Source organism: Oculina patagonica, chromosome 8, assembly GCF_052425735.1.
Source record: "Oculina patagonica isolate OP01 chromosome 8, crgOcupat, whole genome shotgun sequence".
NCBI lineage: Eukaryota > Metazoa > Cnidaria > Anthozoa > Scleractinia > Oculinidae > Oculina > Oculina patagonica.
In genome coordinates this window covers 31,531,321-31,558,402 of record NC_135765.1, presented here as the reverse complement: position 1 = coordinate 31,558,402, position 27,082 = coordinate 31,531,321, and the positions used below count along the sequence as shown (strand labels likewise).

The following is a 27,082-nucleotide window of genomic DNA, read 5'->3' as shown; positions in this document are numbered from 1 at the left end:
ATTCTGATTGGTTCAAATTTGAAGAATAGAACTATGTTAACCAATCAAGAGTGATGTAAGATTTCGAAGCCGTTGCTATGGTAAACCCAGAAATCATAGCGACGGGCCGTATATAGCAACACGGCAGACATCTTGGATTCAGAAAGCTCTTCGAGAAAAGCTAAACAGAGTTAGCTCCACAAACAACTATGGCTCTTCCTTTCCTGCCAGGCCAAGTTTTTGACCGAAAGGTACGATGGAAATGACAGAAATTACGGTTGATTCTCTTGATTTTCAAAGGAACTTTTTAAAAACCCGCTTTAATCTGTATCTTTCTCGACAGATTGGCAAGACCAAATTTCATAAATCACATCAATTTGATTATCGCAATGATGTATCAGTGTATGTTGGAGAAGATAAAAGTGGAATCGGTAAGCTATAAAACCGAATTGTTTTCCTTGAAGCAGTATTGAATTTGTTCGTCCTATGTTAGAATTGTTCATTTATAAACCAGTAGCTCAATAGTCTCTCAGCTCAAATGAACATAGCCTTGATAAACTTATGATTTACATCCTAAATAAATCGTATTGATGATATTTAGGTGGCGATCCTCTACCGGGACAAAAGCTTAAACCACGAAACAGTGGTTATCCAAAAGGGATTGGTGGAGAGGCACCAGCTTGGGTGGCATTTGACAGACAGGTAAATATATAAATAAGATAATGAATGATGTAAAATGTACAAAGTGAATGTTTTGAACCCAGGAATATCAGCAGTTCGTATAGTGTGATTGTCAGGGTGAGAGTAGTTCTGATAAGAACTGTTGGTGACTGATGTTTAGACAACCTGAGCCACACAAGTTTAATCCCAAGTGCATGCAAGTTGTCAAAAATGCCATTTCAATGCTACTGCGCACACTGCGATTCAGTACTTGAAGTGGACAGCAAGACTTGCGTTGACTTGCGTTAGGGAGCCAAATGGTAAAAAAATTGATTGCAGATGGTCAGAGGAAAAAAATCATTCTTTAAATAATAATTCAAAGGTTGTCTGTTCTTTGTTTTTTCCAAGGTTAATTGGTTCTGAAATCAATCAACATTTTCACCAGTTTCACCGGTCTTCTTTAGGCTTAAATAGTTAATCAATAGCTACATGTAGTCACTGGGTGCTAGTTCTTCTCAGTTAGTTGGTCAGCTCAGTTAGTTGGTATAGGAGATAGTTGATAAAATTTTGTATATCACGAGCAATAATTTTAAGACAAAGTTTAATAACTTATGCCTTTTGTGAAATCTAGGTTTTGTGCTTTGATGCTTATTTCCAAGAAGCAGTGCATGAGAAACGAGAGGAGCAATACAGGATAAGGAGGTACAGACTGAAGATGTAACACTTGAAACTCTGGAACATGACCAGGGAAAGTGGAATACAAGGGTTCCTATAAAAAAATGAAATGCCTGTTCTGTCCCCAGGGGGGTACTCAAAGTATACATGACGGGAGGGTCCGACTGACCTTCTTATTGCAAACCCCAAAAATACAAAAGCCTGAAATTTTAGACCCCCCAAAATACCTAGCATCAAAATTTCCAACCCAAAAAAATACAAGACTTAAATGCCGCAATACTGATTTATTCAACTAGTGGTAACCACAGGTTAGTAAGTGCGGGCCTAGATGCACCTTCCTTCACCTCCATGTGACGGAAGCGTCGATCTCAGTTGACAAATGTTATTGACACTTTCTTCGCATTCTAATCGAAAAAATTTCTCAACTTCCTCTTTGAACAACACATTTTCGGATCCTTTTGCAATGTTGAAGAACAAATAACTAAGGACACCTCATTTTCACGCCGACAATTATTCCGACAGGTCGCGAAAATTTCTCAGAAGTGTCGACAAATATAATAGCTGGACAAAAGACAATTATTATTCCAAGTAACGCGTCACGCAAGGAATGCATGATTTAATCGAGCACGCGGTGTACTCGGGAAATGTAATCGAGATGTGATCTTGTTTGGTCGGTGATTTCGCTATGTTGTCAATGTTGTAAGGAATCATTCGTTTTGCCGTGTTTTATCTGTGATACAATCACAGTAATTCTTCTCAAAACCAACGCCTAAACAACGTCGGCCAAACGTAGTTACCAGATCTTCCATGTGACAGAAGCTTCGATCTTATGTGACATACTGTTGAGATTGACTTAAATTCGCATTCTAATCGTTCTTGAAGAACAGATTTTCGACTTCCGGTGTTTCGACAAACTGTTGTGATTGACACATTTTTCGCATTCTGATCGTTCTTGGTGGAAGAACAAAATTTTCAACTTCCGCTTTGCAGCAAGTCCTTTATAAACGTGGCGCCCACGCGTCATACGAAATCCGCTGGTCACTGTCAAGATTAGGGTTGCGGGCCTCTCTTGGGCCCGCAATTAAGCAGAACTTTCTAATGTACGTTGCTGAAAAAAAGTAGTTTGAATCAATACTTTTCTGATCCTTGGAGATAAGACCCAAAAATACGCATATTTTTTTATGACCTAAAAAAATATGTGACCCAAAAAAATACAGGGCGTGTAAATTTTCAACCCCAAAAATATGTCGGGGCCCCCCCATGTATTTGGGGGGGGGGGTGTCTGTTCTTGGTGGTTTGGGAAATATTGCATTTAAATCACCTAACAGAGGTTTGAAATTCCAGTGAATTACATAGTAAAATTATCTGAAAAAGAAAGAGGTTTCTTAATAAAATAAAGATGTATGGTGCTGAAAACCAGAGAATAATGAGTGACTGAACAATATTTAATTGATTCATTTTTTTCATAATTTAGATGCAAAATCTACTTTTATTTGGAAGATGACAGTATCCAGGTTATTGAACCCAAAGTTCAAAACAGTGGAATTCCTCAAGGTATGTCTGAATTTAATTTTATCTTCCATTATTTTGCAACTGATGACTTTGTTGGAGAGACGCGGCGGCCTAATGGTTATATAATTAATGTGCTGGACTCGGGATGATGATCTTTTTTATTTGAAACAGCAGTATTACTTAACAAACAACATCAATGAGCTATGTTTCTTACAAACCTGTGTTGTTTCTCACTAACAGGAACCTTGATTCGCCGTCATCGCATTCCACTTCCTCCCCCTAATGATGAAGAGTTTTACACAGTGGAGAACTTTAATGTTGGCCAAGAAATCACTCTATACTCACGCACCTTTAAGCTCACTGTAAGTATAACTAGCTATAAGAACTTGAACTGCATTCATTTGAATTTTGAATTTACCAGTTTAATGATAATGTTAATGTTACTTTTTTGACAGGGATGCGATGATTTCACTCACAATTTCCTCCGCAAACTAGGAGTTAGAATAAATAACCCAGACAGCATACCAGGAGATCCATACACAGAACACCGCCAAGAGGTCTTTAAACATTATTTTTACTGTGTATAATTTATGTGTAATTTATTTGTGTCAGGAAGGTTAATTAACAATTATTTCATGAGCACAGGTTGGACATGAGATGGTAGATAGCCAACCAGGTGCATAGTGCCAAGTTGGCTATATCTGATCCTTGAAAAATACATGTTACAACTGCAAGTGGAATAATTGCCACAGAATTGCACTAATTGAGCTCCCAGCTCAGTGTTCTCTCTGACGTGAACACCTACCAAGAATTGCAATCATTTTATGTACCATGGCTAGTTTTTAATAATTATTTTTATTTGTAACTGTAAAAATGGCTTGGCTTTCTCTCTCATCAAATGTTGAGTCTTGCCACCATTTTGTATAATTTTGTAATATTTCTTGCAGTGCATGTGTATTGATCCCTAGCTAACAGTTACTACATGTAAAATCATTAAAGTGTTTTAATGTAATATTTTCCATTATGTGTTTTAGTTGGTGGAGAGTATGCAACCTTTGCGACCATATGAGAAAGAAGACACCCTTAGGCAGTTTCTGCAGTTTGATCGCAATGTGTTGCGTTTCTACTGTCTCTGGGACGACTGCGACAAGTAAGTTTAGTGATCTTTTTAACTGTCAGATTCTGTCATATAGTTCTGTGAAGTTGGCTGGCTTTCATAACCAGCTTCCTCTATTTAAACTATGGTTCTGTGTAATTACTCTTGTTTACAAAAATGCTTGTTGTATTTATTTTTCATTGTTGAATGTGTTTTCTCTCTTTTGTAGCATGTTTGGTGATGCACGTGAAATGGAATTACATTATTTCCTTGCTGATGATACTGTGGAGATCTGTGAACGTATTCCTAACAACAGCGGTCGAGATGCAGTACCCATGTTTCTAAGGAGACAACGACTACCTAAGGTTAAGTTTTAATGCCGTTTCCTTGGGCATTTTTAATTGAACATACCGGTATCCTGTAAACAATGAAATAAAACGTCTAGTGGATAAAGGATTAAAATTAATTAAGATTGTGATTTTGTTTTAGGAACCTACATCACTACGACAGCCAGGAGAGATTACAGGCAGAACAGTTTTAAATGTATTTGGACCCATGGGACATGGAGGAAGATGGATTCTTGATAGCCTAAAGGTGAATATGAAACTCAAAACAAAAATATGTTATTAAGTACTGTAAACACTGGCAGATAAACCGCACCTGCAGATAAGCCACATCCTGAATTAAGCAGCTCAAATTTTGAAAAAAAGTTTTTTGAAAGTAAATCAAAGAAAATCCAAGGTAAAGTTTTTAGTAGTCTTCTTCATCAAACGTAAACTCACTAACATTGAAACGGAAAATACTTCAGTCTAACCCAAAATTTCAGCTTTTTGATATAATGAATACCAACTTTGACATATGGTTGATCTTTTTCTGGTATTTGTTGACAGGTAGTTCTTCATTAAACACAGTTTTTTCATGGATTTTATGTGAAATGATCAATTTCTGTATTGTTATTTCTCAGACTGGTGCAGTCCATACAGATTATTATCATGACAGCGATCTCACTCTAGGCTCTGTTATCAATGTGTGGGGCCGCAAATTCCGTATCTGTGACTGTGATGAGTTTACAAAGGAGTACTACAAGTCAAAATATGGACTCCGTAAGTTATCCTTGTGTTATGTATGACAATTCGCTGTTAGTTGTTGGAATGAATAATATAAAAATTTACAGAACTTTTAATGTGGTTTAATTTGCTTCTAAATGAATAAGAGTATTCACAATGTTTGTGCATGTTTTCTTTTCCTCAGAGGAATTTGAAAATATCAACTACAAAGCAGACCCAGAGCCGCTGCCTCCCCGTGAGATCCCCCCATATAATGGATTTGGCTCCGAAGAGGACTCGCTTGCAACGTGCCTGAGCCTCCGACCCAAGCCTACTCGAAGAGATTTCAAGAAGTTTATGGAGAAAGACAGGTGAGAATAGGTGCTTTGTCGTGGATTTTAACAGATTTTTGAACAGACAAAATACATATTGTGCTGCAGGAATGCTAAAAAGAAATACATGAAGTGGGCTAAATAAATAAAGTAACGTACTTGTAAAAAGCGTTTCAATTCAGAAGAGTTAAGTTACTTTAGCGTTAAGGCCCGGCAAAACGAGGAAACATGTTTCTATGATTGTTTTCCCATTTTGCCATGGTTTCTGCCCCGTGGAAACACGGAATGTTTCTGCGGTGTAGCAGAAGCAAGTTTTGCTTCTTGGAGACAAGCATTGACACTGGAACCAATGCTTCCCGCGTGGCAAAACTGGGAAACGTGCGCGCTACGCATGATTTTTTTTAAACATTTTTCTTTGTTTTGCCAGGCCCTTACTATTTTTCAAATTATAGAACGACTTTTCTTGTTGTCATAATTTAAGGTTGTAGTCATTAATAATCTATTCTCGGCTTGGTTAAACCGTGTTCACGTATTATTTTCTTTTGTAGACACGGCCTGGAGAGCAATGTTCTGCGGTTTGTTGCCCGTCTGGACACGACACGCCCTATTGATATGGATCGAAGGTGAGTTGCATCACAGTTCGATGGCTCAAACACAGTACGACGATATCTTACGACTCGTTCTTGAACTCACGGAGCAAGACTCACTTCAAAAATCGTAATATTAACATTTTTAAACCTAACTGACGATACGTTTTTCGCCTGCTGTCAACAAACCAATGATTGCATTTGCCTAGAGACTGAGTTTAAAAGAGCTTTCCATGATTTTTTAGAGGGGGGTGAAAAGTTTCGCGGATTGACGGAGTTGGCCTAACAATGCACCCGGTTTGCGGATTTTTTTTGCAATATATTGAGCGGATTCCCGAACTTCAAAAATACAGCGGGTCGTGGATAAACTGAGAATTTTGGCGCAGGTTCCAGTCTCTTCATGTCAGAAAGCTCTGATTGTGGATACTTAACGAAGTTTGCATCACTTTGGTGGTCTTCGTCGGTATGTTGGCAAAATTGTCGCAAAAGCAAGCAATAAAACGAACCTTCTTAAAAAAAATTGGTATTTTAAACAACATCTACTGTCCGTTGCAGTGAAACTATACCACACAAAGTTTTCAAGTAACGCGGATTTAGATTTGAACGAAAATAGAGACGGATTGACGGATTTGGCCACAAAATAGCACGGATCGGCGGATTTGCGTACCCTTATTCAAAAACTGCCGAAAACTGCCGTAAAAATAAGAATAACCAGAGCATTTTTAAGGTATCACAGAAGGAAAATTGGCGTTTTCGTTCCAAGTCAAATTGTGTGCAAACCATCAATGGTAACCCCAATAAAGTATATATTTTCTGAAAGCTTATTGAATAAAGATTCTAATTTTGGATTTTTTTTACATCATATAGACCATAATAAGTAACGTCAGCATTTTGTTTGCAATTACGATGTTGTGCAACTTTAGGTTTATTTGACAACACATTTACATGAGAGCCAAAACTTTTATGTGGAATTTGTTCTACATATATTGGTCTAAAAAACGGTGTCTCAGATTTTTCTTTTCTTGCTCCATTAATTTTTTATGAATTTTTTGTCCTAAAGAAGCCCTAAAAACGCCATTTTAAAGTTTAAAAATTCATAAAAAAATGATGGAGCAAGAAAAGAAAAATCTGAGATGAGACACCGTTTTTTAGACCTATATATGTAGAACAAATTCCACATAAAAGTTTTGGCTCTCATGTAAATGTGTTCTCAAATAAACCTTAAGTTGCGCAACACCATAATTGCAAACAAAACGCTGACGTTGCTTATTATGGTCTATATGATCAAAACAAAATCCAAAATTACAATCATTATTCAATAAGCTTTCAGAAAATATATACTTTATTGGGGTTACCATTTATGGTTTGCACACAATTTGACTTGGAACGAAAACGCCAATTTTCCTTCCGTGATACCTTAAACTCCTGATATATGAGCGCACACGAATTCAAAATGTCAGTGTCTTTTTTGTGACTATAAGAATGAGAGAATCTTGACGGTCCATTCGGTACAAAACAACGTGAATTGACTAAATTTTGGAGACGTAAACTACCACGACAGTGAATTCACCACGTTTCTACCTATATTTGGTTTAGCACCGCTGTTGTCTCTTCCGTAGTTAACCGTAAGATAGTTTAAACAGCGCGATACAAACTAGATAGATCAATATGTAATACATACAAAGTGGATGGGCTGTAGATATATAGTCCTAGATAGAGAAGAAAATTAATGCGAAAAAAGTCTGAAAGGATTGCAAATAAAAAAAACAACAATTATTGTGGAAAATTCGTTAATTTTACAAAGGCCGGCTTTACCGTTAAAAAGAAGTAAATTATAATTTTGATGCTAAGTCTAGGACTATCTTCTTTTTCAGATTCATCATATCTTACTTCCTCTCTGACGACACAGTTCTCGTGTTTGAACCACCCCAGAGGAATTCTGGGATATTGGGCGGCAAGTTTTTGGAGCGAGGACGAATCAAGAAACCTGATGGCGTCAATTATTTTATTGCTCCAGTAAGTTATGTTTCCATTGACGCGTTAACAATGACACTACTTTATAACTGTCGGTTTTTCACTCGGATTCTTCGTTTCTGATAATGGTTTTAGCCCGTGGTTTACGTGATGTCGACAGTGTGACATTGCAACTTTCGCGATTCTCGTGTTGTTTCTGATTGGGCAATAAGAATAGGAATCTTTGACTGTTTTACGAAAATCTAGGGGAAAACGGACCGACAAACATTTACAAAAGTGTTGGAAAGACAAACCTGTCTGCCCTTTTTCTCCTTATCTCAGATATAAACGCTTAAACTTTTGGGCCGTTCTTCAACGAATATGTCAGTCAACGATGTGAACGTAGATTTATGCAAGCATCTTTACCAACAGAGGAATGTCTTGTTAAGCTCCGAAATTAAAAGGACCATTTGTGCGGCATATTAATATTAAGTTGAAATTTTAAGTTACTGTACTATAATACTATAATTTGTTGTCCAACCCGCTTGTTGGTCAGCTAGTTTATAAAATCTTACTGTTTTTTTTTTCACCTTCGCAGGACCTATACATCGGCGCAAATGTTGAGTTTCACAAATACAAGTTTATCCTGATCGACGCTGATGAATATGCTGTGAATTACATGGAGAAACACTCGACCGAGTTCCCTCAGGCAAACGTCCATTTCATTCTTCCAAAACTGAAGCAAATTCTCGAGCAGAAGTATGAAGAAATCAAATCTGATTTTCAGCAATACGATCGAGACAACTCAGGAAAAATACCCGCCAACAGCTTCAGGTAAATAATCGCTAGTGTCCCAGGGGTGTCCCCCAGGGGTGTCCCCGTCTATCCCTTCCCAGCACCAAAAGGTGTAATTACAGAAATCCAAGCTCCTGCGGAAGACAGTGTGATTGAAATTTTTGATGCATGGTTTCGCATTTGCTTTGGTCTGACCTCCGAGCAGGGAAAAGGAGCGGGAGAGGGGGCAGGGGGGCAGGACGGAGCGGACTGTCCATTTTTAATGCTAGTGCGTTTGGGAAGCCACGAGGAAGAACTTAATTTACTTGTAAGTCGTAAGTCAAGGCTGTTCGCACATCGGATTAAATTAAAGCGTATTTTCCGGAATATTTAAATTTATAAAAGTTCTGTTTTTGCTTTATAGGGCAATCTTGGAGAAGTTCGGCCAGGGTCTGTTGACTGTACATGAACAGCTTACTGTGTCCAGATACTTTGGAGATTACAAGGTAAGACGCGTTTTCAGGTTTGTTCATATTGTAATCCGTTTCCATCCTCGCCCTCGTTAGTCATCCTCACCTCCTTAGGCCCTTGTCATTTGTCGAGTATTTTTTTCTTTTACAAAACAAACCATTATTTGTGGGCCTCATGTGATCTAGATTTTGTGTGGAACTTCTTGAAATCATTCTAAAAAGAAGCAGAATCCAATTCGTAATTAGATGTAATTTTTAAAGGAGTAGCTCGGGGATTTCGCAGATTGTAGACTGAACTGTTCTGAAATTAGTAATAGGCAACTTAACCCATGATGTCAAACGTCGACTATAAATAGTGATGTCTTGAAGACGCCCGGAAACAACTTGAAAAGACGAGCCTTAATTTTACAAGTTGCAATCCATTTCCATCTTAGCCATCCGTAGGCAAAGATGCTTGTTAACAGTTTCAGAGGTCTAATATGGCAATTATTAAAAAATTGGACTATTATTTTTAGGTTTCCTACGACACAAATGTAAATTTTGGCTGTTCAAAAATGTTTTAAAAGCCCCTTTAATTAGTGACTGCTCTGATCCACTGTAGGAAGAAGAAGACAATCTTCAGATGTTAGTGGTGGCTGTTCAGGAACAGCTAAGGAAAGCTAACTTTGAGGACTTCTCGAACATGATGGACTCTTGCAGACACGAAGATGTTCTTGGGTAAGAATACAACTTCAGCGAAAAATGCGTTAACCTGAAGTCGTTTTCACACCATTGAATGTGGGTTAAAAGCAAATATTTCGTCAGCGTTTCAAGCAATCCAAAAACTCTCTGCTCATTTCACAAGTCTATGTTTTGCGGTGTTTTGTGAATTTTTTGGTGAATTTTGGGAGGAGATTTTCTCAAAGAAGTGGTAAAATTTGGTGAAAAAAGAAATTTTGAAGATTTAGTGTGATTTTAAAATTAGAATTTGGAGTTAAAAATTAGTAAGTGAACATCAAACCAGTCCCCTGACAACCTGGAGTGATATCTCGTGGGGGTCAGCTGTTTGGTGGTTTTTCAAAAACAATTCTTTTTCTCCTTTTCTTTCTTTAAACCTCCTAAAATTTCACTCAAAATTCACATTTACTCCCGCCTTAACAGGCCATTCCACGTTTTTTGGTGATTTTTGCGTCTGGTAATGCGACTAGGAAGTCGTGGTAATGTAAAAACAAAACATTTCCCCGTACTACAGATTAAGTTCTCTTATATAAAGCCCATTCTTCTTAGCAACGTCTCTGATCGAAAAGTCTGTGAGCTCATTCCCTTCTCAGATAGTGGTTGTTTATAGGTACCTTGAGTTCTGACTTTTATAAAAGGAAACCGAGCGGCTTATACATTAACTTCTTAAGGAGAAGATTTTGCGGGTTAAAAAGCAAGTCTAAATACTTGTATTGTCATTTTTATTTTCTAGCACTGGATTCCTTCCGCTACAAGAACTTCACAACACTTGCAAACGATTTAACGTGCCAGCTAAGCAGGACTTACTCGTGGCTATCGTAGAAAAAGTTGAACGAAACCACAGAGACGAAGCGAACTACGAGCAATTCCTGAAACTTCTTAACTGGAGGGACTCCCCAGGTAAGCTGTTTACATATAGACTTAGCGGGGGAGGAGTAGGTAGTAAAGGGATCTACTAAAGGAGGGGACAGTCGGGAACTGTTGCTGAATATTAACGAATTGAAAGTGGGTCATGCAAGAAGTGTGGCAGTGGTCCTGTTTTCCCTTAAATTGTTTAGTATTGATAATAAACTTTTCTTTTTCTCTCCACAGTTACTACCCAGAAATTCGTGCCAGCCGCAGCTCCAGATCCGAAATCTACGGTAATTTGTTATTTTGTACTTTACAGTAACAAGCAAAGACGGTTACGTTATTAGAGGGGGGGAAGGGGATTAAATAAGACAAATTGCAACAATTTGCGAACGTCTCCCCAGATACTCGCAACAATGCTAACGTTTCTTTGTGTATATTTGATATTTTTCCCGCGTGTGTTTTGCTGGCTAGGCTTGTGATTCAAGAGATACGTTAGTCCCTTAAAAATGCTTACTTATTCCAGATCTTCTTAAGAAATTGTTTTGTAATCTCTTTTTCCCTTTTTGTTTCAGCAGCGAATTGGCCCGCAGGAGTTTGTTCGGTTAGTAAGCTACAAGGACCTCTTACAAAGTCTTCTGGAAGTGGAGTAGACTTGGATCACAGACAATATTTAACTGAGTTTTTATAGCAATGGCGCAACGTCTTTAAAAAAGTCAGAAGAATGTGACAAGTCTTATAAAAGAAGACACTTTCCTTTTAGTTTACAAAACTGCAATCCATACTATTACGGATGGGAAAGAAAGAGGTGTACGGCAAGATTCATGGATTTTTATTGTAAATAAGCCTGTTATATTGTTAAAATGGAGTTTTTTCCTTTGTAAGTAATAGAACCAAATAAAAACACATTTACCACTGCCGTTTAGATGTGTTTATCGATTTTAACTCACATTTAACAACTAATACTTTGTTGAATATTTACAAAAATATTAAAAATCCATTGAAATAAAATTAATTCCAGCCCCGATACAACGAACATGCTTGTACAAAATTCGGATCGTTGCACATGTGATAAACGGTAAGGCAATGTCTTGGTTGCACAGAATCGCTTTCTTCAAAATCGTCAGAACGGGGTAGCATTTTTAATAACAAGTTTTTTCCCTTCCAAGTGAATCGAGCGATCGATCGATCGATCGATCAATCAGTCAGTAAATACCGTGTTACCCGAAATAACTTTCCTCAAAGGGATTATGCTTTCTTTGAAATAACGTTTGTTAATACAAGTAGTTTAGTGTCCCCAATTAAAGAGCTGGAGAATTAGACACGTTAAGTGGCAGTTTCTCTTAAAGCGGTCCATCGCATTTCGGGTCGGAAAATAGTTTTCCCTCAAACTTTGCCCAGTGAACTATCTTAGGTTGTAAGTAAATGCAACGACTTTAGTTTTTGGAAATACGTTAAAATATATTTTTTAGAGCTCTCGACAGTGAAGGCTGCAAAAGGCCTAATTTTGAGCTTGGCCAGAACGAGAAATTTCATAAGTTGATGAGCTCGCCGCTCAAAAACAACCAAACGCACCAAATTATATTTATTATTCCTAAGTTAAGTGGTTCTTCAAAGGTTGGAAACCATGTTAATTTTGATATATTTTGATTTACGGGTCCGTGAAAATTTAAATAACAGCAACCGTTAGATCGCTTTTTGTAAACATGCAAAAGTATGGTGTCTTCGCCGGCCTTTATTTCACAAGTCCAGACCAGACTATTCTAAATTCCAACTGAATCCTACTAAAAAGATGTTAGGAAGCATAGAAATATAAAAATACCTTGCACTTTTTACCTTCCTTTGCCACAACGACTTCGAACATTTCGTGCTTATGCGAGTAAGTAAGCTCATTTGCATAATGTGTATGAAATACTCGCATAAGCACGAAATGTTCGAAGTCGCTGTGGCAAAGGAAGATAAAAAGTGCAAGGTATTTTTATATTTGTAAGCTTCCTAACATCTGTTTAGTAGGACTCAGTTGGAATTTAGAATGGTCTGGTCTGGACTCGTGAAATAAAGGCCGGCGAAGACACCATACTTTTGCATGTTTACAAAAAGCGATCTAAAGGTTGCTGATATTTAAATTTTCACGGACCCGTAAATCAAAATATATAAAAATTAACATGCGTTTTTAACCTTTGAAGAACCACTTAACTTAAGAAAAATTATAATAATTTGGTGCGTTTGGTTATTTTTGAGCGGCGAGCTCGTCAACTTATGAAATTTCTCGTTCTGGCCAAGCTCAAAATTAGGCCTTTTGCAGCCTTCACTGTTGAGAGCTCTAAAAAATATATTTTAACGTATTTCCAAAAACTAAAGTCGTTGCATTTACTTACAACCTAAGATAGTTCACTGGGCAAAGTTTGAGGGAAAACTACTTTCCGACCGGAAATGCGATGGACCGCTTTAAGAGAAACTGCCACTTAATAACTATGACAAGGGCATGGTTTTGACATAGGGCATTTTATCCAACTACCATGGTTTTTACTACCAGAATGGTGAACTTTTTACACACAATGCCCAATCGCCTCATTAAAAGGAGAACATGCTCAAAAATTCTTCCTATTCTCCCAGAGGAGACTTAGGAAAAAGAAGATAAACGATACCATATTGCGTCAAATTGACGACTCGCTATTTACATGCAAGGAAACAAAAGGAAAGTAACGTTTATCAATAACCTCCAGCTTATCACGTGAGAGGCAAAATATTTAATTGCATTACAAAAAAACTTAATAGCACCTTATTGGCACAGCATGCAATATCTGCGCTCAGATAGCTTGCATAAAGTACTTGAAACGAATTCAAACTTAATATTTGTGACAATAATAATAATTATAAAAAAAAAAAAAAAATATAAAAAAAAAAAAAAAAAAAAAAAAAAAAAAAAAAAAAAAAAAAAAAAAAAAAAAAAAACCCCAAAATAAAAAAAAACTCTATTTATTAAACATTACATAATGCATTAATATCATTTATATTGATAAATTTATATAAAAATACAATTATTACAATATTAGCAGACAACAAAAATTGAAAAGTATAAAATTACAGTTGATCAGACTGTCTTCTAATATTATGCTCTAGTTTTTCTATTGATTTTCTACAAATCAACTAATATAATTATCATAATAAGAAAATTATAATAGGAGCTGCAGTTTATAGTAGTTGCTGGTTGATATGAGTCATCAGGTGGCTCTTCTGAGCAGAGGACTGGGTAAAACGTTTTCCACAGTACTTGCATTCATATGGTTTTTCTCCAGTATGAATCCGCTCATGCGCAGCGAGATTCCCGGATTGAGCAAACTCTTTGGAGCAGAAACTGCACTTGAATGGTTTCTCGCCGGTGTGGATCCGCATGTGCACCTGAAAATACGAAAAATGTTATTTTTGAAAAGCTCTTTCAATCATTAAATTATTACTATAAATTCTATGCCCTTAAGGAGGGATTATCAAGTGGTGGTAATTCCATCTGACCAATCATAATAAAGACAAATAACTCAATGAACCAATCAGAACTCGTGAAAAAAAGTTCATGCAACCGGCGCCAAGCGCGGGAAAACATGTAACCCGTTCCAAGCGCTGGAAAACATGCAAGCCTTTAGCCACTGTAAGCAGTATGCAGCAACCCGCTGTTGCTGTTTTGCGTTTCAGTTAAATCACACATTTGTACAGGATAAATTATTTCTTTGAATACTGTTTTGCGCCTTCATCTTGTTGGGGCGATTGATCTTCCAACTTAGTGTTTGCTACAGAAGCCATTATTACCTTCAGCGTGCCTGATCTTGAAAACGTTTTTGAGCAGATAGAGCACTGTGGCCGAGCAGACGCTCTTCTTCTCGACGCTTCTGCGGTGACGTAAGCCTGGTTCTGGGAAAGGTAACCAAGCCTAGCCATGCTTGGGAAAGGAGAGGGCCAGGGGCGAAGTACTGGGGCGACTTCTGTCGTTGGTGGTGGAGAGTCAGGTTTTTCTTTTTTCACCGTTGGAGTGTCAGGACCAGATGTTGCCATAGTCTCGCCTGTGGGTTCTTCGCTTGTTTCTTCGCTATTGTTTCTTGCTTGCCTCTCAACGTGAGATAACACAAGTCTGGAAAAGAATGAAATAATAAAGAGTATTAATTAAAGCTACTTTCATTTTAGATTAAAAAATTAAAACGCGAGTGCATTATTGATTTTGCAGTTTTGCTGTGTGTTTCAGAATTTTAACTAATAATTGAATAAATATTTTGTCTGATACAAACATACTTCATTAGATTAATAAACCAGCAGAATAGTGAATAATCTCGCGCGCTATTTTCTAGAATTAACTGTAAGCTCATAGCAAATGAAAAATAAATAGTAACTACAATGTGTGGTAACAACACCAAGGACAGGGCAGACAAAAACTGAATTTATATTTAATTTACGAATCTGTCTGAGCTATTCTAAACTGAACATGTCAATCAGTGTTCAATTAAAAAAAAAACCAATCTGAGTTGGCGGTGGTTTTTGGTCATTTGGCGAATTGCGCTTTGTTATTTTGAAAAGGACGAAGAAAACGATGTATGACGCAAGCACACAGTTAAGTAGACTTTTTGGCGGCGTTCTCGATGCCTTTGCCGTTGTGGTTTGATTAAACCCGGGCTTAACTATCTTGCCTATTGATACAGGGGGCATTTCCCAAGTTTTTACTCACCGCTGCGGTTGAGACCTGTTATAGTCCCCATGGTAAAAATAAAGGGGATAGGTTCCCCTGGGATTTCTCTCGCTCAAACTGTAAGGTTGTATTATACCATAGTCGGGCGGCGCCATACGATAAAAGCATCGTGCAAATCTGGCTGGACCGTAAAATGACTGCGGATGACCCATTTCGTTTGGAAAATGTCGACGCTCCACTTCACCTACAACGTGCCGCGACTAAAAATAAACAAAACGAAGAAAATATTTTGAGATAGAATCTTATAGAACGCGTGAGCCTTAATCATCGAATGTATCGGCATAAAGATACATTATATCGAAATCACCGGTAATTTTTAAAACAATTTTGTTCGGAGAGACTTGCGTTCAGTTTACCTGATTTAAAAATCGACTTTTGGAATGTTGTTTTAATAAGGAAAAGTGTTTATTAAGGGCAAATTTTTGCTCCTTAATAGTTCGTCGCGATAAGATGTTTCAGAATGCGTTTGCAAATCTCGCTGCTTGAACGCTCGGCCTGTGCGCTAGAAAGAACAAAAATTAAAATACGTAGGACGCGCGCGAACGAAGTCGTATGCGGCGCCGATGTGAAATGGACAGCAAAAATCAGCCCGTTAGCCTGTTACAGGCGCTACGTTAGTTGGCATTAGCGTAAAGAATAGCGAAAAAAAATGCGAAGATTTTACCTACTTGCACCATCTTTGCCTATATTCGCCCTTAATTGAACGTTTGAAACAGGCAGGCCTTGTCGTTCGCCACGAAACAAAACATTCCTCTGAAAACCTTTTAATTTTGATGAATAATATTAATGAGTGCCATATGCAAAAATTCAAATAAAACGTTGATTTCCACTTTCTTACAGCTAGCAAGTTGCATACTAATCTTAAGAGATAATATTCCTTCAGTTTCCAACATTTATTTTTCACTCTTTCGTCCAGCCTCGCTTTCGATACATTATTGTAACCTGCCGTTTTGAGTTGGAACGTTTCGCTCGCTATTCGTACTTTCTTAATTACGTGATATACGCTAGAAGGTTTGTGCACTCTGTTAAATCTGAGTATGACCTCGAGGATCTGAATAGATTTTTGAAAGTATTGGCCAATCTTTTGCGTTTGGCCATTCAGTGTGGAAAAAATGTTTGCGAAATTATAAGCCAAGAATTTAAGAAAGAAAGTATTGAGTTGAACAAATAAAATTTTTTCATAAAGACTCTTGGAGTATTGGTATGTAATTATAAACGTCCTACCATTCGAAAAGTGTTGTTAGTTGGTTTTTCGAGCTGAACTGTATTTTCATTCCGGATAAAATGCCACTTCAATCGATAACGTTTAATTTTAATCGTTTAGGAAACTGCACATTTTATTTCGATTTTTGTTTGATTTGGCTTTATATCACTGATCGACGTTGTGAAAAGTAAACTTCAATTTACATATGCATATCTCTGAGAAAAGTGTGTCGTTTCATTTTATTGCAAATATTTCAACTATATAATTATTTTAATTCTAGCCATTTATGCCATCCTAAAAACCCGAAGAATCGAATATATCAAAAGTTATGTATCCATAACCTCTCGTTCTCTCTCTTTAAATTTTTTAAGTCAACTATTCCCTTCTTAAATAATAAAAAAGTGAACAGGACTAGGATACTCTTGTTCAACTGTCTATTCGACGGACAGTTCTCCCATAGTGAAATGTTTTTTTTTGCCCGAATACTAAAATAATTTTTTTTTTTCTAAGAAAATTACATTACTGACCTTGCTCGTGTTCTGTAGATGGCCGAACGCCAACGGGGCGGTTGATCTCTTCAAATAATAATCGACTCATATCTGGTCAACTGGCCTGTGCACTGTATCGAAATGGCTAAAGGTACAGGATTGGAAGCATTCCAGGGAGATAATGTCGGTATTTCTAAGGAAACGAGAATAATAGGGAGAAATCACTGGGCTTACAGCCAATAACAGTCAGGCGGCTTTCTTTGATATCAACACCATAGATTACATCAGCTCATTGCTTTGTGCCTGAAAGGATTGCCGAAAAAAACAACTTTTAAGATGATCACGTACAGAGTGGGTTGAACATGTTTCTTGTTGCCATAGTGATAGTGAGATGACGTCTCCATAGTTACCAGTACTCCTACTTCCTGTGAACATCACGGATTCTTCCAATGAGCTGTTTGGCTGCTTTGCTACATTATGACCGTATCATAACATGAACAAAGATTAAAAACTGCAAACATATAAAACTGCTAAAAAAATAACAACGCACATTCTTCTTGGCAACATATTTTTTGTAATACTATACAAAAATATTTTCGCGTTGCTGTAGTGATAGTATAAAACAGAAATCAACGTTTGACAGTTGCCATGGTTACTACTGTTACTAAAATCTGCATTACACACTTCCGTTGAGCAATGTTACTGGTTTAGTTGTTTACCAGCAATTAGTTGGCAAAGCTGTGAAAATATTTTCTACGGCGCTAAAACGCTTAAAATATGAAAAGTCTTGTGAGTCAAGAGTTTGCGAGTATCAGCAAAGGACGCCAAAGTACGTAATCATTTAAGAAAACTAATCATTTTCATCATTTTATTACGTCATATCATACTTAAAAAAATATGTTTTTTGGGCCAGTTTAGTGTATCTTTTAGCCTAAACTGAAGGTACAAAAAAAATGCGCTCAGCTGGAATTTTCTAAGAGCATGCTAATAGTCTTAACACATAAACGATCATCGCAGTTATATACTCAACTTAGGCAGTTGCGAAAAGTTACATAAAGTAACAGGCATGAATGGGATTCGTACCCATGACCTTTGCTATAACACGTTCAAGTCTGAATTCGTTTACAGACCTTCTTCTCGCAACAACTCAAGTTGCTTAATTAACTACTCTGGTCTTTCATGTATCAAACCTTTCACCCGCAGTTCAATTCTCTATTTTCCAATTGCCCATAATGCACTTTGTTTGCCCCCCAAATTTTGCATAAACTATTGTTTTGGAAATATGCAGTCCTCCCAAGAGAATTTGAAAACAATAGCTTATGCAAAATCTGGGGGACAAACAAAGTGTATTATGGGCAATTGGAAAATAGAGAATAAAATATTTCATATATTCACTTCGATACTTATAGCCGCATCATGCTGAGGAAAGTGGCGTTAAGCTCTGGAAAATAATTTTTTATTATATAATCACCAGTGAATACCAGGTAATCTTTTGGGCGAAAAAATCATGTCTTCACACGTGAGAAAAACATGTTACCTTCACATGTGAAAATATCGATTTCGAAACGTTTTCTGAGAAGTTTACCCTTTTTCAATGCTGAATGAGCCAAAGTTAATCGATATTAAGTCGAAACATCTTCGTATCTTCCTCGGCAATCTTCGAAAGCTTCGGAAAAGTTCGGAAAATGTTCGGGAACATTTGTACAACCTTCGGACAACATTTTGAAAATCTTTGGAAATTTTCGGAAAATGGTCGAAAATCTTCGGAAAATCGTCAAAAACATTGTGTAATAAACAGAATAATACATGGTTGCGCGGAGATATGAAATTTACCTTCGAGTGCTCAAATCGATATGTTACTCGTTCGCGCAATTGAACACTCGAAGATACATTTCAGATCTCCGCACAACCATGTTTTAGCCTCTATATATTCATTGTAAGTAAAAGAAAACAACACCAAAGATTTAATTCAATGCCTTCGCATTGGTTTTAGAAATGAGAATCATCCTCGAACTCAGGTTCGTTACGGCAACAACCAAGAACGACCGAACAGTCCCAGGCCCCTCAACACACATCCAGTTTCCCGGATGGATAAATCGTCCAATTGTCATTATATTTCCAAATATGGAACCTGCAAGTACATACTCGACAGCCATTGGCTGCTCAACAATTACGCAGTATTTTCAGAGACAGGAGATATTTGTCAATGGTAATAACAAATTTGTCAACATTTTCCCTATTTTTTTTTGCTATTTTGTAAGTTAAAATGCTTTCTAATTATTTGTTTGGTAACAGAAAATTCAAGTTAGCTACAACTTTGTTGCATTTATAAAGATTTTAAACCAATCCTACGTCAAATATAAGCAACCTGCTTGATACCAGAAGAGGTGGGGGGAGGGGGAGGGGGTGGGAATTTCGATGTGAAAAATGTAGCAACATCATCAGCGCCAGCTTCAGGGTTATTAAAAATAATTGCCAAAACATCATCTCGACCAATAAAATGGTCTGTTTTCCTGGTTTCCATAGCAATAGTTTGTGTTGATCAATATTTCACACCTCACTTCACGGAATGCACTACACATTCGTACTTCCGTCCCCAGAATCATAATTAAACCATTACGTCTACCAATCAGAGCTCTGGCTTTGTAAACGTATTCGGAGTTGAGAAAAATTTCACACCTTGCTGCACGAAATGCACTAGACAATCGTTAATTCCTGCGTCAGTAACATAAACCTCCAATCATAGCTCCGCTTTTTGATATGGCAAATTAGGGCGGTGAAGAACTCTTTACGCATCACTGCACACAATGTACTTCACATTCATTCGTTCCCGCCTCAGAACAAAACCAAACCATTACATAAACCAATCGGAATTCTGCCTTTGTTAAAAGAATTCACACCTTGATGCACGGAAGGCACTTGACATTCGTTAGTTCCTGCGTTGGTAACATAATTAAATCATCTTATCGTCCAATCAAAGCTTCGCCTTTTTGATGAGGCATATTAGGACGGTAATCAACTTTTCACGCATCACTGCACGGAATGCACTTAACATTCATTTACTTTCGCCTCAGAACAAAACCAAACTATAACATCGACTAATCGGAATTCTGCCTTTGTTAAAGATATTCACACCTTGCTGCACGAAATGCATTTGACATTCGTCAGTAACATAATTAAGCCATTACATCAACCAATCAAAATTCTGCCTTTGTTAAAGGAATTCTCACCTTGCTGCACGAAATGTACTTAACATTCGTCAGTAACATAATTAAGTCATTACTTCAACCAATTAAAATTCAGCCTTTGTTAAAGGAATTCACACCTTGCTGCACGAAATGCACTTGACATTCGTCAGTAACATAATTAAGGCATTACTTCGACCAATCGGAATTCTGCCTTTGTTAAAGATATTCACACCTCGCTGCACGAAATGCATTTGACATTCGTCAGTAACATAATTAAACAATTACATGAACCAATCGGAATTCTGCCTTTGTTAAAAGAATTCTCACCTTGCTGCACGAAATGTACTTAACATTCGTCAGTAACATAATTAAGTCATTACAACAACAAATCGGAATTCTGCCTTTGTTAAAGGAATTCTCACCTTGCTGCAAGAAATCGCGAAATGCACTGCTCGAGAAACATAATTGAACCAATCATAGTTCTAGCTTTGTAAAGGTATTTGGACTAGAGCAACATTTCACACCTTGCTGCACGAAATGAACTTGATGAGCATTAATTACGTAATTAAACCATTACGTCGACCAATTAAACCACCGCCTTTTAATTACGCAAATTAGAGCGGTGTTCGTGTTTTCACGCCCCGCTGCACGGAATTCACCCTACATATACACTACCTGTTTGTGTTTTTGCTGCTCTCTGCTTCTTGCTGCTGCGGATCGGAGCTTGAACGCCAGAAAGATATGGACCAGTTTCAAGGTAAAGTTACTTTTTGATATATTTTTATATTTGTAGCTCTGTTGTTCGAGTATTTCTTTCTTTGCGATCCTATTTGTATTTAAATCAAATCGAAGACATTTCTTTAAAGTAGAGATCTACATCACTTGAGCATTTTTTTACCGAAACGTTGTGCAAAAAGTTCATTGTACACTGAATTTATACCCAACAAGTATTATGTGTATACAGTTCAAAGCGTCCATGCAGAGTACGAAAGCCTTTTTCAGTTATCAATTAGTTTAGTGCTCATTTTAATCAATAATACTTATTTAAATGAAAAAATGTCGCTATGATGTCTGTTGTGTTAAAAAAAAAAATTTACAAGTCTAACAATGATTACAACTTTAGAAGAAAAAAAAAGAACGTTTTCGACCTGTGTTAAGTCATCATCAGGGTGATAAAATGACTCTTACTCAAATTTTTCTTTGAGAAAAAAATTGTTCAACAAAAATTTTGCTCGTGAGAAATTTGCCTAAAAAATTGAATGTCAAGTGAACATAACAAAGTTTATGTCTTATACAGTTCAGTTAACTTTCCATATTTGGTCTAGTTTGGTTTTCTCAGTCTGGCTTATTTTTGTGCGCTCTTATTTCCTTTAATTTTTTAAGAGCGAAAAAAAAATCGTCTGATCGCAGGTTACTTCAATGCAGAATAATGCGCCGAAGTTTACTTTCCATACACTCAACAAATCCCTGTCTGCTCAGATACTCAACAGAGTCATTTCTCGTCCTCTTAAAAAGGAATGCAAATTAGCGATATGACGAAAAATATTCAAATATATCTGTGACTTTTGAATTTCGAATCATCGGCACCGTTAAGTTTTTTTTTGACGAAGAAACTTTTCCCATAACAATGACATATTTATAGCGGAGCTCCCAGCGGCCCGAAGGGCCGCAGAGCAGAGCCCCATACCCATAGAAAATTAACAGAACCATGTATTTGAGTTTTCATGGTCATCATGGCTAGCGGCACGGTTCGCAGGCGCGTACGACGTACGTCGTGCAACATGGCGGCCATACTCCAGAAAAAGGTTTAGTTAACGTCAGCTTACATCTTTGATACTGGACATCCATGTCATGGTCAATTGACAGCTGTCAAAACAAGGTATTCGCTGACCAGTATCACATGACCATAACGCGGGCTCACATATAGAGCTCATCAAGGTCGAATGTTTTTTTGAAGTTTACCGCTGACCAAGTAATGGTTTCCATTGGATCGCGGGCTCAAGTGTTATATTTTTTCCTCTTATCGGTCCGTAAATTCGGATTTACGAAAAGGGCGAAGTAAATAATCGGGGAGCTTCGCTTTTAGGCTTGGCTAAATTTATTTAATACGTACCATAGTGTTTGTTCAATGGTGGATCCAGAGGCGCTCAAATGTGGGAGGGGAGGGGGAGGAGGCTGGGGCAAGTGGTGAGAAAGTGAAGATAGTCCCTTTTGGGATGGGGTGGGGGAACGAGGTGGACTGTACTTCCTTTCGTGCTTAGGGCTTTATATTAAGGTGGGGTACTTCTCTTTTTTATCGTTAGATCCACCTCTGGTTTCGTCGATTTGACAAGCGCATTATTTCCTCCATATATTGAAACGCTTATGTTAATATTTGATTCCGAATCTGAAGTGATTCCCGAGCGAGGTTCTTCCGCAATTTATAACGTTAAATCCGCCGAATAGAGCAGAAAATCCGGAAATATCAGGTGAATAGTTTGTAAGGTGTGATCGTCTTGGCGAGAGTAGTTATAAAAAGAATTGTTGTTTGTGACTAACGTTTCAACAACCTGAGCGGAAGTCATCTTCAGAGTCAAGTGAAAAGTTGTTGTCAGTTGATGATGTCGGGTTAGTGACTTAATATCGCGGAAAGTCACGACAGTAGACAAGGCTTCTGATTGGCTTATTATGAATTTGGTCGGTAATATATCACAATGTTATAACGGTTGAATAGAGTTTGACCACTTCTTAGAAGCAATCAACTAGCTCAAAGTTAATAAAAGAACAAACGTTTTTATTTGCAGAATATTATCCCCGCTTTTTAACCATGCCATGTGAGTGGATGAATTACAGTTACCGCCCCTATTATTACATTCCTGAAGCGTACAGGTGAGAAAAAGTGTTCTTAATCTAAAATCGCATGAGTGCGTAGCTTTGCATGACATAGAGAGTGTAAGAACTGGACTATGTTTTTCAGTGCTCCTCCGCTCCATGGAACATCAGGCAACAACACTATGAATGGACCTTTCCTCAATTCCCCTCCGTCCATGAACATGAGTGGAAACCTCACTCCCAGACCCTCTGTTATTCGTCACGGTCATCAAAACCAACGACGTGAGCAGACAAGCGAGGATCAAGCTCGGCCCCAGTGCCCCATTTGCAAAAACACATTCTCCAAGCCTGGGTCATTGAAGGTGAGCTGATTATACACCAACATCTTGTAACTCTGACGAAAGCACAGATTTATAATTGATTTTTTTCCCAACAAATTGCACAAGAAGTTAACTTGGAGTACTCAATTTTTTTTAAAGGGGAAGAAAAAAAAAAAAAAAAAAAAAAAAAAAAAAAAAAAAAAAAAAAAAAAAAAAAAAAAAAAAAAAAAAAAAAAAAAAAAAAAAAAAAATTTGGAAAATAAACCCTTTTCCAAAAAATTTAACCCGAAGAAACTAACCTTGCTTCAGCCATGTTAAATTTTCCTGAAATGGGTCATTTTCTTGAGTACTCAGTTGAACTGTTTAGAAGCATCTTTACTTTGTTTCGCAGGCTATTGCCTTTTTTTTTATAGCTTTTAACGTAACAGTTTTCTCATATACCTGGTTAAATAGTTGTAGAAGGTGTATTTAGGTATTCCAAACGTATCTGTCTGCGCCAATCATCAAGTACTCCTTTAATTGGCAACGTTAAATAAAACAATTTCTCTCAACTATAAACGTATTTATTTCCAGGTCCACATGCGGATTCATACTGGTGAGAAGCCATTCAAGTGCCAATACTGCCCCAAGGCCTTCACTCAATCTGGGAGTCTCATCACTCACGTGCGAACTCACACAAGTGAAAAGCCATTTAAATGCCAGTTCTGTGAAAAACGTTTTACTCAGTCCTCCGCGCAGAAGAATCACGCCATGACCCATTTCAGGAAAATTCTAAACATGGCTGAAGCAATTGAGGAAGCAAGGTTGAGCTCTCTCTCGGGTTAAATATTATGGGAAAAGTGAGGTTTGATAGTTGATACCCAATAACGTTTTGGTTTTTTTTATACTTTTCTAATGGGGGGGGGGGGGTGGGGGGGAGGGGGGTATTATTGTTTAGTTATCGTGATTGCCCTGGTAGCATTATGACACAAAGAGATAACAAGAATAGTTATATTAGTCTGAAATCCTCTATTTGATATCGATACGCCATTTTGTCGTTCAGCTTCGTTGTACAAGTTTCTTTAAGGAGTATTTTGATATTTTCTGTGAAAGAGGATGATGGCTTTATTAAAAAGATGCTTTATTAAAATGTGCGCTGTAACTATTGTCTGGTTTGGTTACCACGAGAAACAGTTGCAAGAGGAATACCAGTCTATATCTTTGTATAACTGGGAACAGATGCATAAAGTACTTTTCCATGTCAGGGTTACCCCAGTGAGCCATCCTTGCTGTTCTGAACGATCTACAGCGTCAATGACAGTGATGGTAATAAATTGTTGTTTCTAGCATTCATCACTAAAAAACGTTACCATTTCACCATACTTTTTGCGGCATTTACTACGAAAAATTGTTTCCTAACCCTTTCACTCCTAAACACGCATTCAGGCGCTATTTGGAGGTGCAGTCATTGATTCACTTGTGACGTCATTAATTAACACGTCAGTGGAATTTCGTGATAAGAATCTGATAGAGCTTGAATCGACCTTTCTACAGGACTGTTCATTTTGAATATCAGTTGCATTCTGACAGAGCTAATCAAAGAAAAGAAAAAAATCCATTTTTGGTGCAAAATCGTTGCTAAACAGGCCAGTACACCTGTAATTGGTCAAGGTCCCCTTTTCAGGGTTTTCCATTGATAATGTCAAAACTTTTTTTGGCCAAAAGATAGGATATAAAGAGTAGAAAGTAACGAGAATAAGAAAGCGAAAAAAAAAAAAGAGAAGGGGCAAAAAAAAAAATTGGAACGGTTCAGCAAAAAAAAAAAAAAAAAGTCCAAATTTTGGCTTATGCGCATGCACCAAAGTAAAATATTGTACATTTTTACACAGAATCTTTATGAAAATGTTGCTGAAGTGTAAAAAAGTCCTTCTTTAGCAAAGTTGGGGTAAATTCTAGACCATAGCACCAAAATTTCAGTTTAGCGGCTAAAAAACGCGTTTTTTGAGGAAAATTTGGGCGTCAAAGGGCTAAAGGCTTGGTTCCCCAAGCCTTTACTCGTCCGTTGCACCGTGCATTCTCTTGCTTTTGAGAGTATTCTATTTAAGTGTAAATGTGAGAGCACATCATATAATTGGGAAATTCTCAAAATAAAGTTACTCCTTGATTTGGCGCCGTCTAAATGCAAACGACCTGACCGCGTGTCAGTCCAAAGGTCAAGAACTTTAAGGTTTTTGAAGCGTATCACGTGATACGTTCCCGCCCAATAAAAAAGCCGTTTCAGCAGGCGAGCTACAACATTAGTGGTTGGTTGGAATTGAAAGAGTTAACTAACAAATGAAATCTGAATATTGACTTAGGCAGTGGTGCCAAAAGTGTGAAGAGGCTAACAGCGGTCAAACGCAGCGCGCGTGCGTAGTTCATGTGTAATTGCCGCCAAAATTTTCCATACAAAGTCTTAAATTTTCCGTTAACTTTTGCTTTAAAGCCAAAAGTTAACGCCGTCCCGGGAAAGTTAAGGTTTATACGCCGCTTATGGATTGGAAATTTGATAATTCATCTCCACTGAGTGTCCCAGCTTGAACTGTTCTTTCACCGTACTATTTCTTTAACAATTTCTTGTAAAAGTTTGCCCACTTTCGAGTCAAAAGTTCGAGGCGGCAAAGACCGGATGTGACGTCAATTTTTGCGTTTGACCGCTGTGAAGTGAAGAGGGGACCGTGTTAGCCTGTGTACAGCGGTCCCCCTCCCCTCAAAAGGAGGGAAGAGGAGGGGAGGGGACGGAGTACACAGGCTAGGATCATGTTCGCAATTATAAAGAACAATTATAATGAACACGCCAAAGATAGGATTCTTAGAAAATATTGAATTTATTACAAACGAAGCTACGCGTATAAAAATATCAACAATCGTCAATATGAATAATAAATAACAAAAAGGTAGTACAAAAATACTACAATTATTCGTAAACTAGGAGAAAATAATCAAATTATTATCTACAACAAAGAGAGCGTATCTCATTTTGCGAGATTTTTGACTGCCACGAATCAGTTACAATGTTTCAATAAACAAGTGATTTGTCCTACAGTAAAGCGCTCAACTATAAATAGAAAACAATTTCCCATTTCAAATAAATATCGTGTACTGTGAAACTAAAACTGTTCTAGGCTCACTTCTCCTGATTCGTATTTAATGACTATTTACACTTTTTCATCATGGGAAAGACGTCTGAATTATTTTAAGTATTCTAATCTACAATAAAATTCTACTACTAGCTCATTAATGTAATTACGCGATCTAATTGTTCAAGGAGTTTAATTCCTTTGTCTTCTTTTTAATTTCTTCCTCAAGGTAGTCGACCTTCTTTAACAGATTGTCCTTCTGTAGTTCAGCATTTGTCAGCTGTTGTCTTACTTCTTCCACTCTTTCTTCAGATACATTGTTGTCTTGTTGCATCTGGTCAACAGTGACATTCAGTTCCGATTCTGTTTTCATGACCTGGGCTAGTTCAGTGTTGAGTGTGTCAACTCGCCCCTCCAGATCGTTAATTTGCCGTTCAAGGAGTTCCTTTGGAGATTTCAAGCCTGTCTTGACACCAGCAGTTCGAGATTTGGGCCTAGAAATTCAAAGAATATTCAATTAGTATTTAACAAGATCATATGAAATAGTCTCCAGATCAAATTCATTGCTGTATTTGCCTCACTCCTCGTCTC

General features: G+C 37.4%; 2 protein-coding genes across 3 annotated transcripts in view; one reads left to right on the top strand and one right to left on the bottom strand.

Annotated features, from left to right (window-relative positions):
* The first annotated feature begins 80 nt into the window (after nt 1-80).
* On the top strand, nt 81-11,548 carry LOC144664400 (EF-hand domain-containing family member C2-like). Of its 2 annotated transcripts, none has more exons than XM_078525513.1 (20): nt 81-230; nt 323-410; nt 581-681; nt 1,271-1,341; nt 2,789-2,868; nt 3,067-3,188; nt 3,282-3,383; nt 3,861-3,976; nt 4,152-4,287; nt 4,412-4,516; nt 4,887-5,025; nt 5,174-5,339; nt 5,849-5,923; nt 7,762-7,903; nt 8,439-8,674; nt 9,039-9,120; nt 9,686-9,801; nt 10,535-10,701; nt 10,894-10,943; nt 11,229-11,548. In XM_078525513.1, exons 1-20 carry the CDS (start codon nt 189-191, stop codon nt 11,301-11,303), a joined length of 2,211 nt encoding a protein of 736 aa, XP_078381639.1. In that variant the 5' UTR covers nt 81-188; the 3' UTR covers nt 11,304-11,548. The 2 variants fall into 2 exon arrangements, with proteins under 2 accessions (XP_078381639.1, XP_078381638.1); XM_078525512.1 differs by having other exon boundaries at nt 11,226-11,548.
* A 14,672-nt stretch (nt 11,549-26,220) lies between these two features.
* The window catches only part of LOC144664295 (uncharacterized), a 77,158-nt gene continuing 76,296 nt past the window's right edge, over nt 26,221-27,082 (bottom strand). The window contains 1 exon segment of the mRNA XM_078525398.1: nt 26,221-26,985. Within this exon segment, the coding sequence (XP_078381524.1) occupies nt 26,667-26,985 (319 nt within the window). The 3' untranslated portion in view covers nt 26,221-26,666.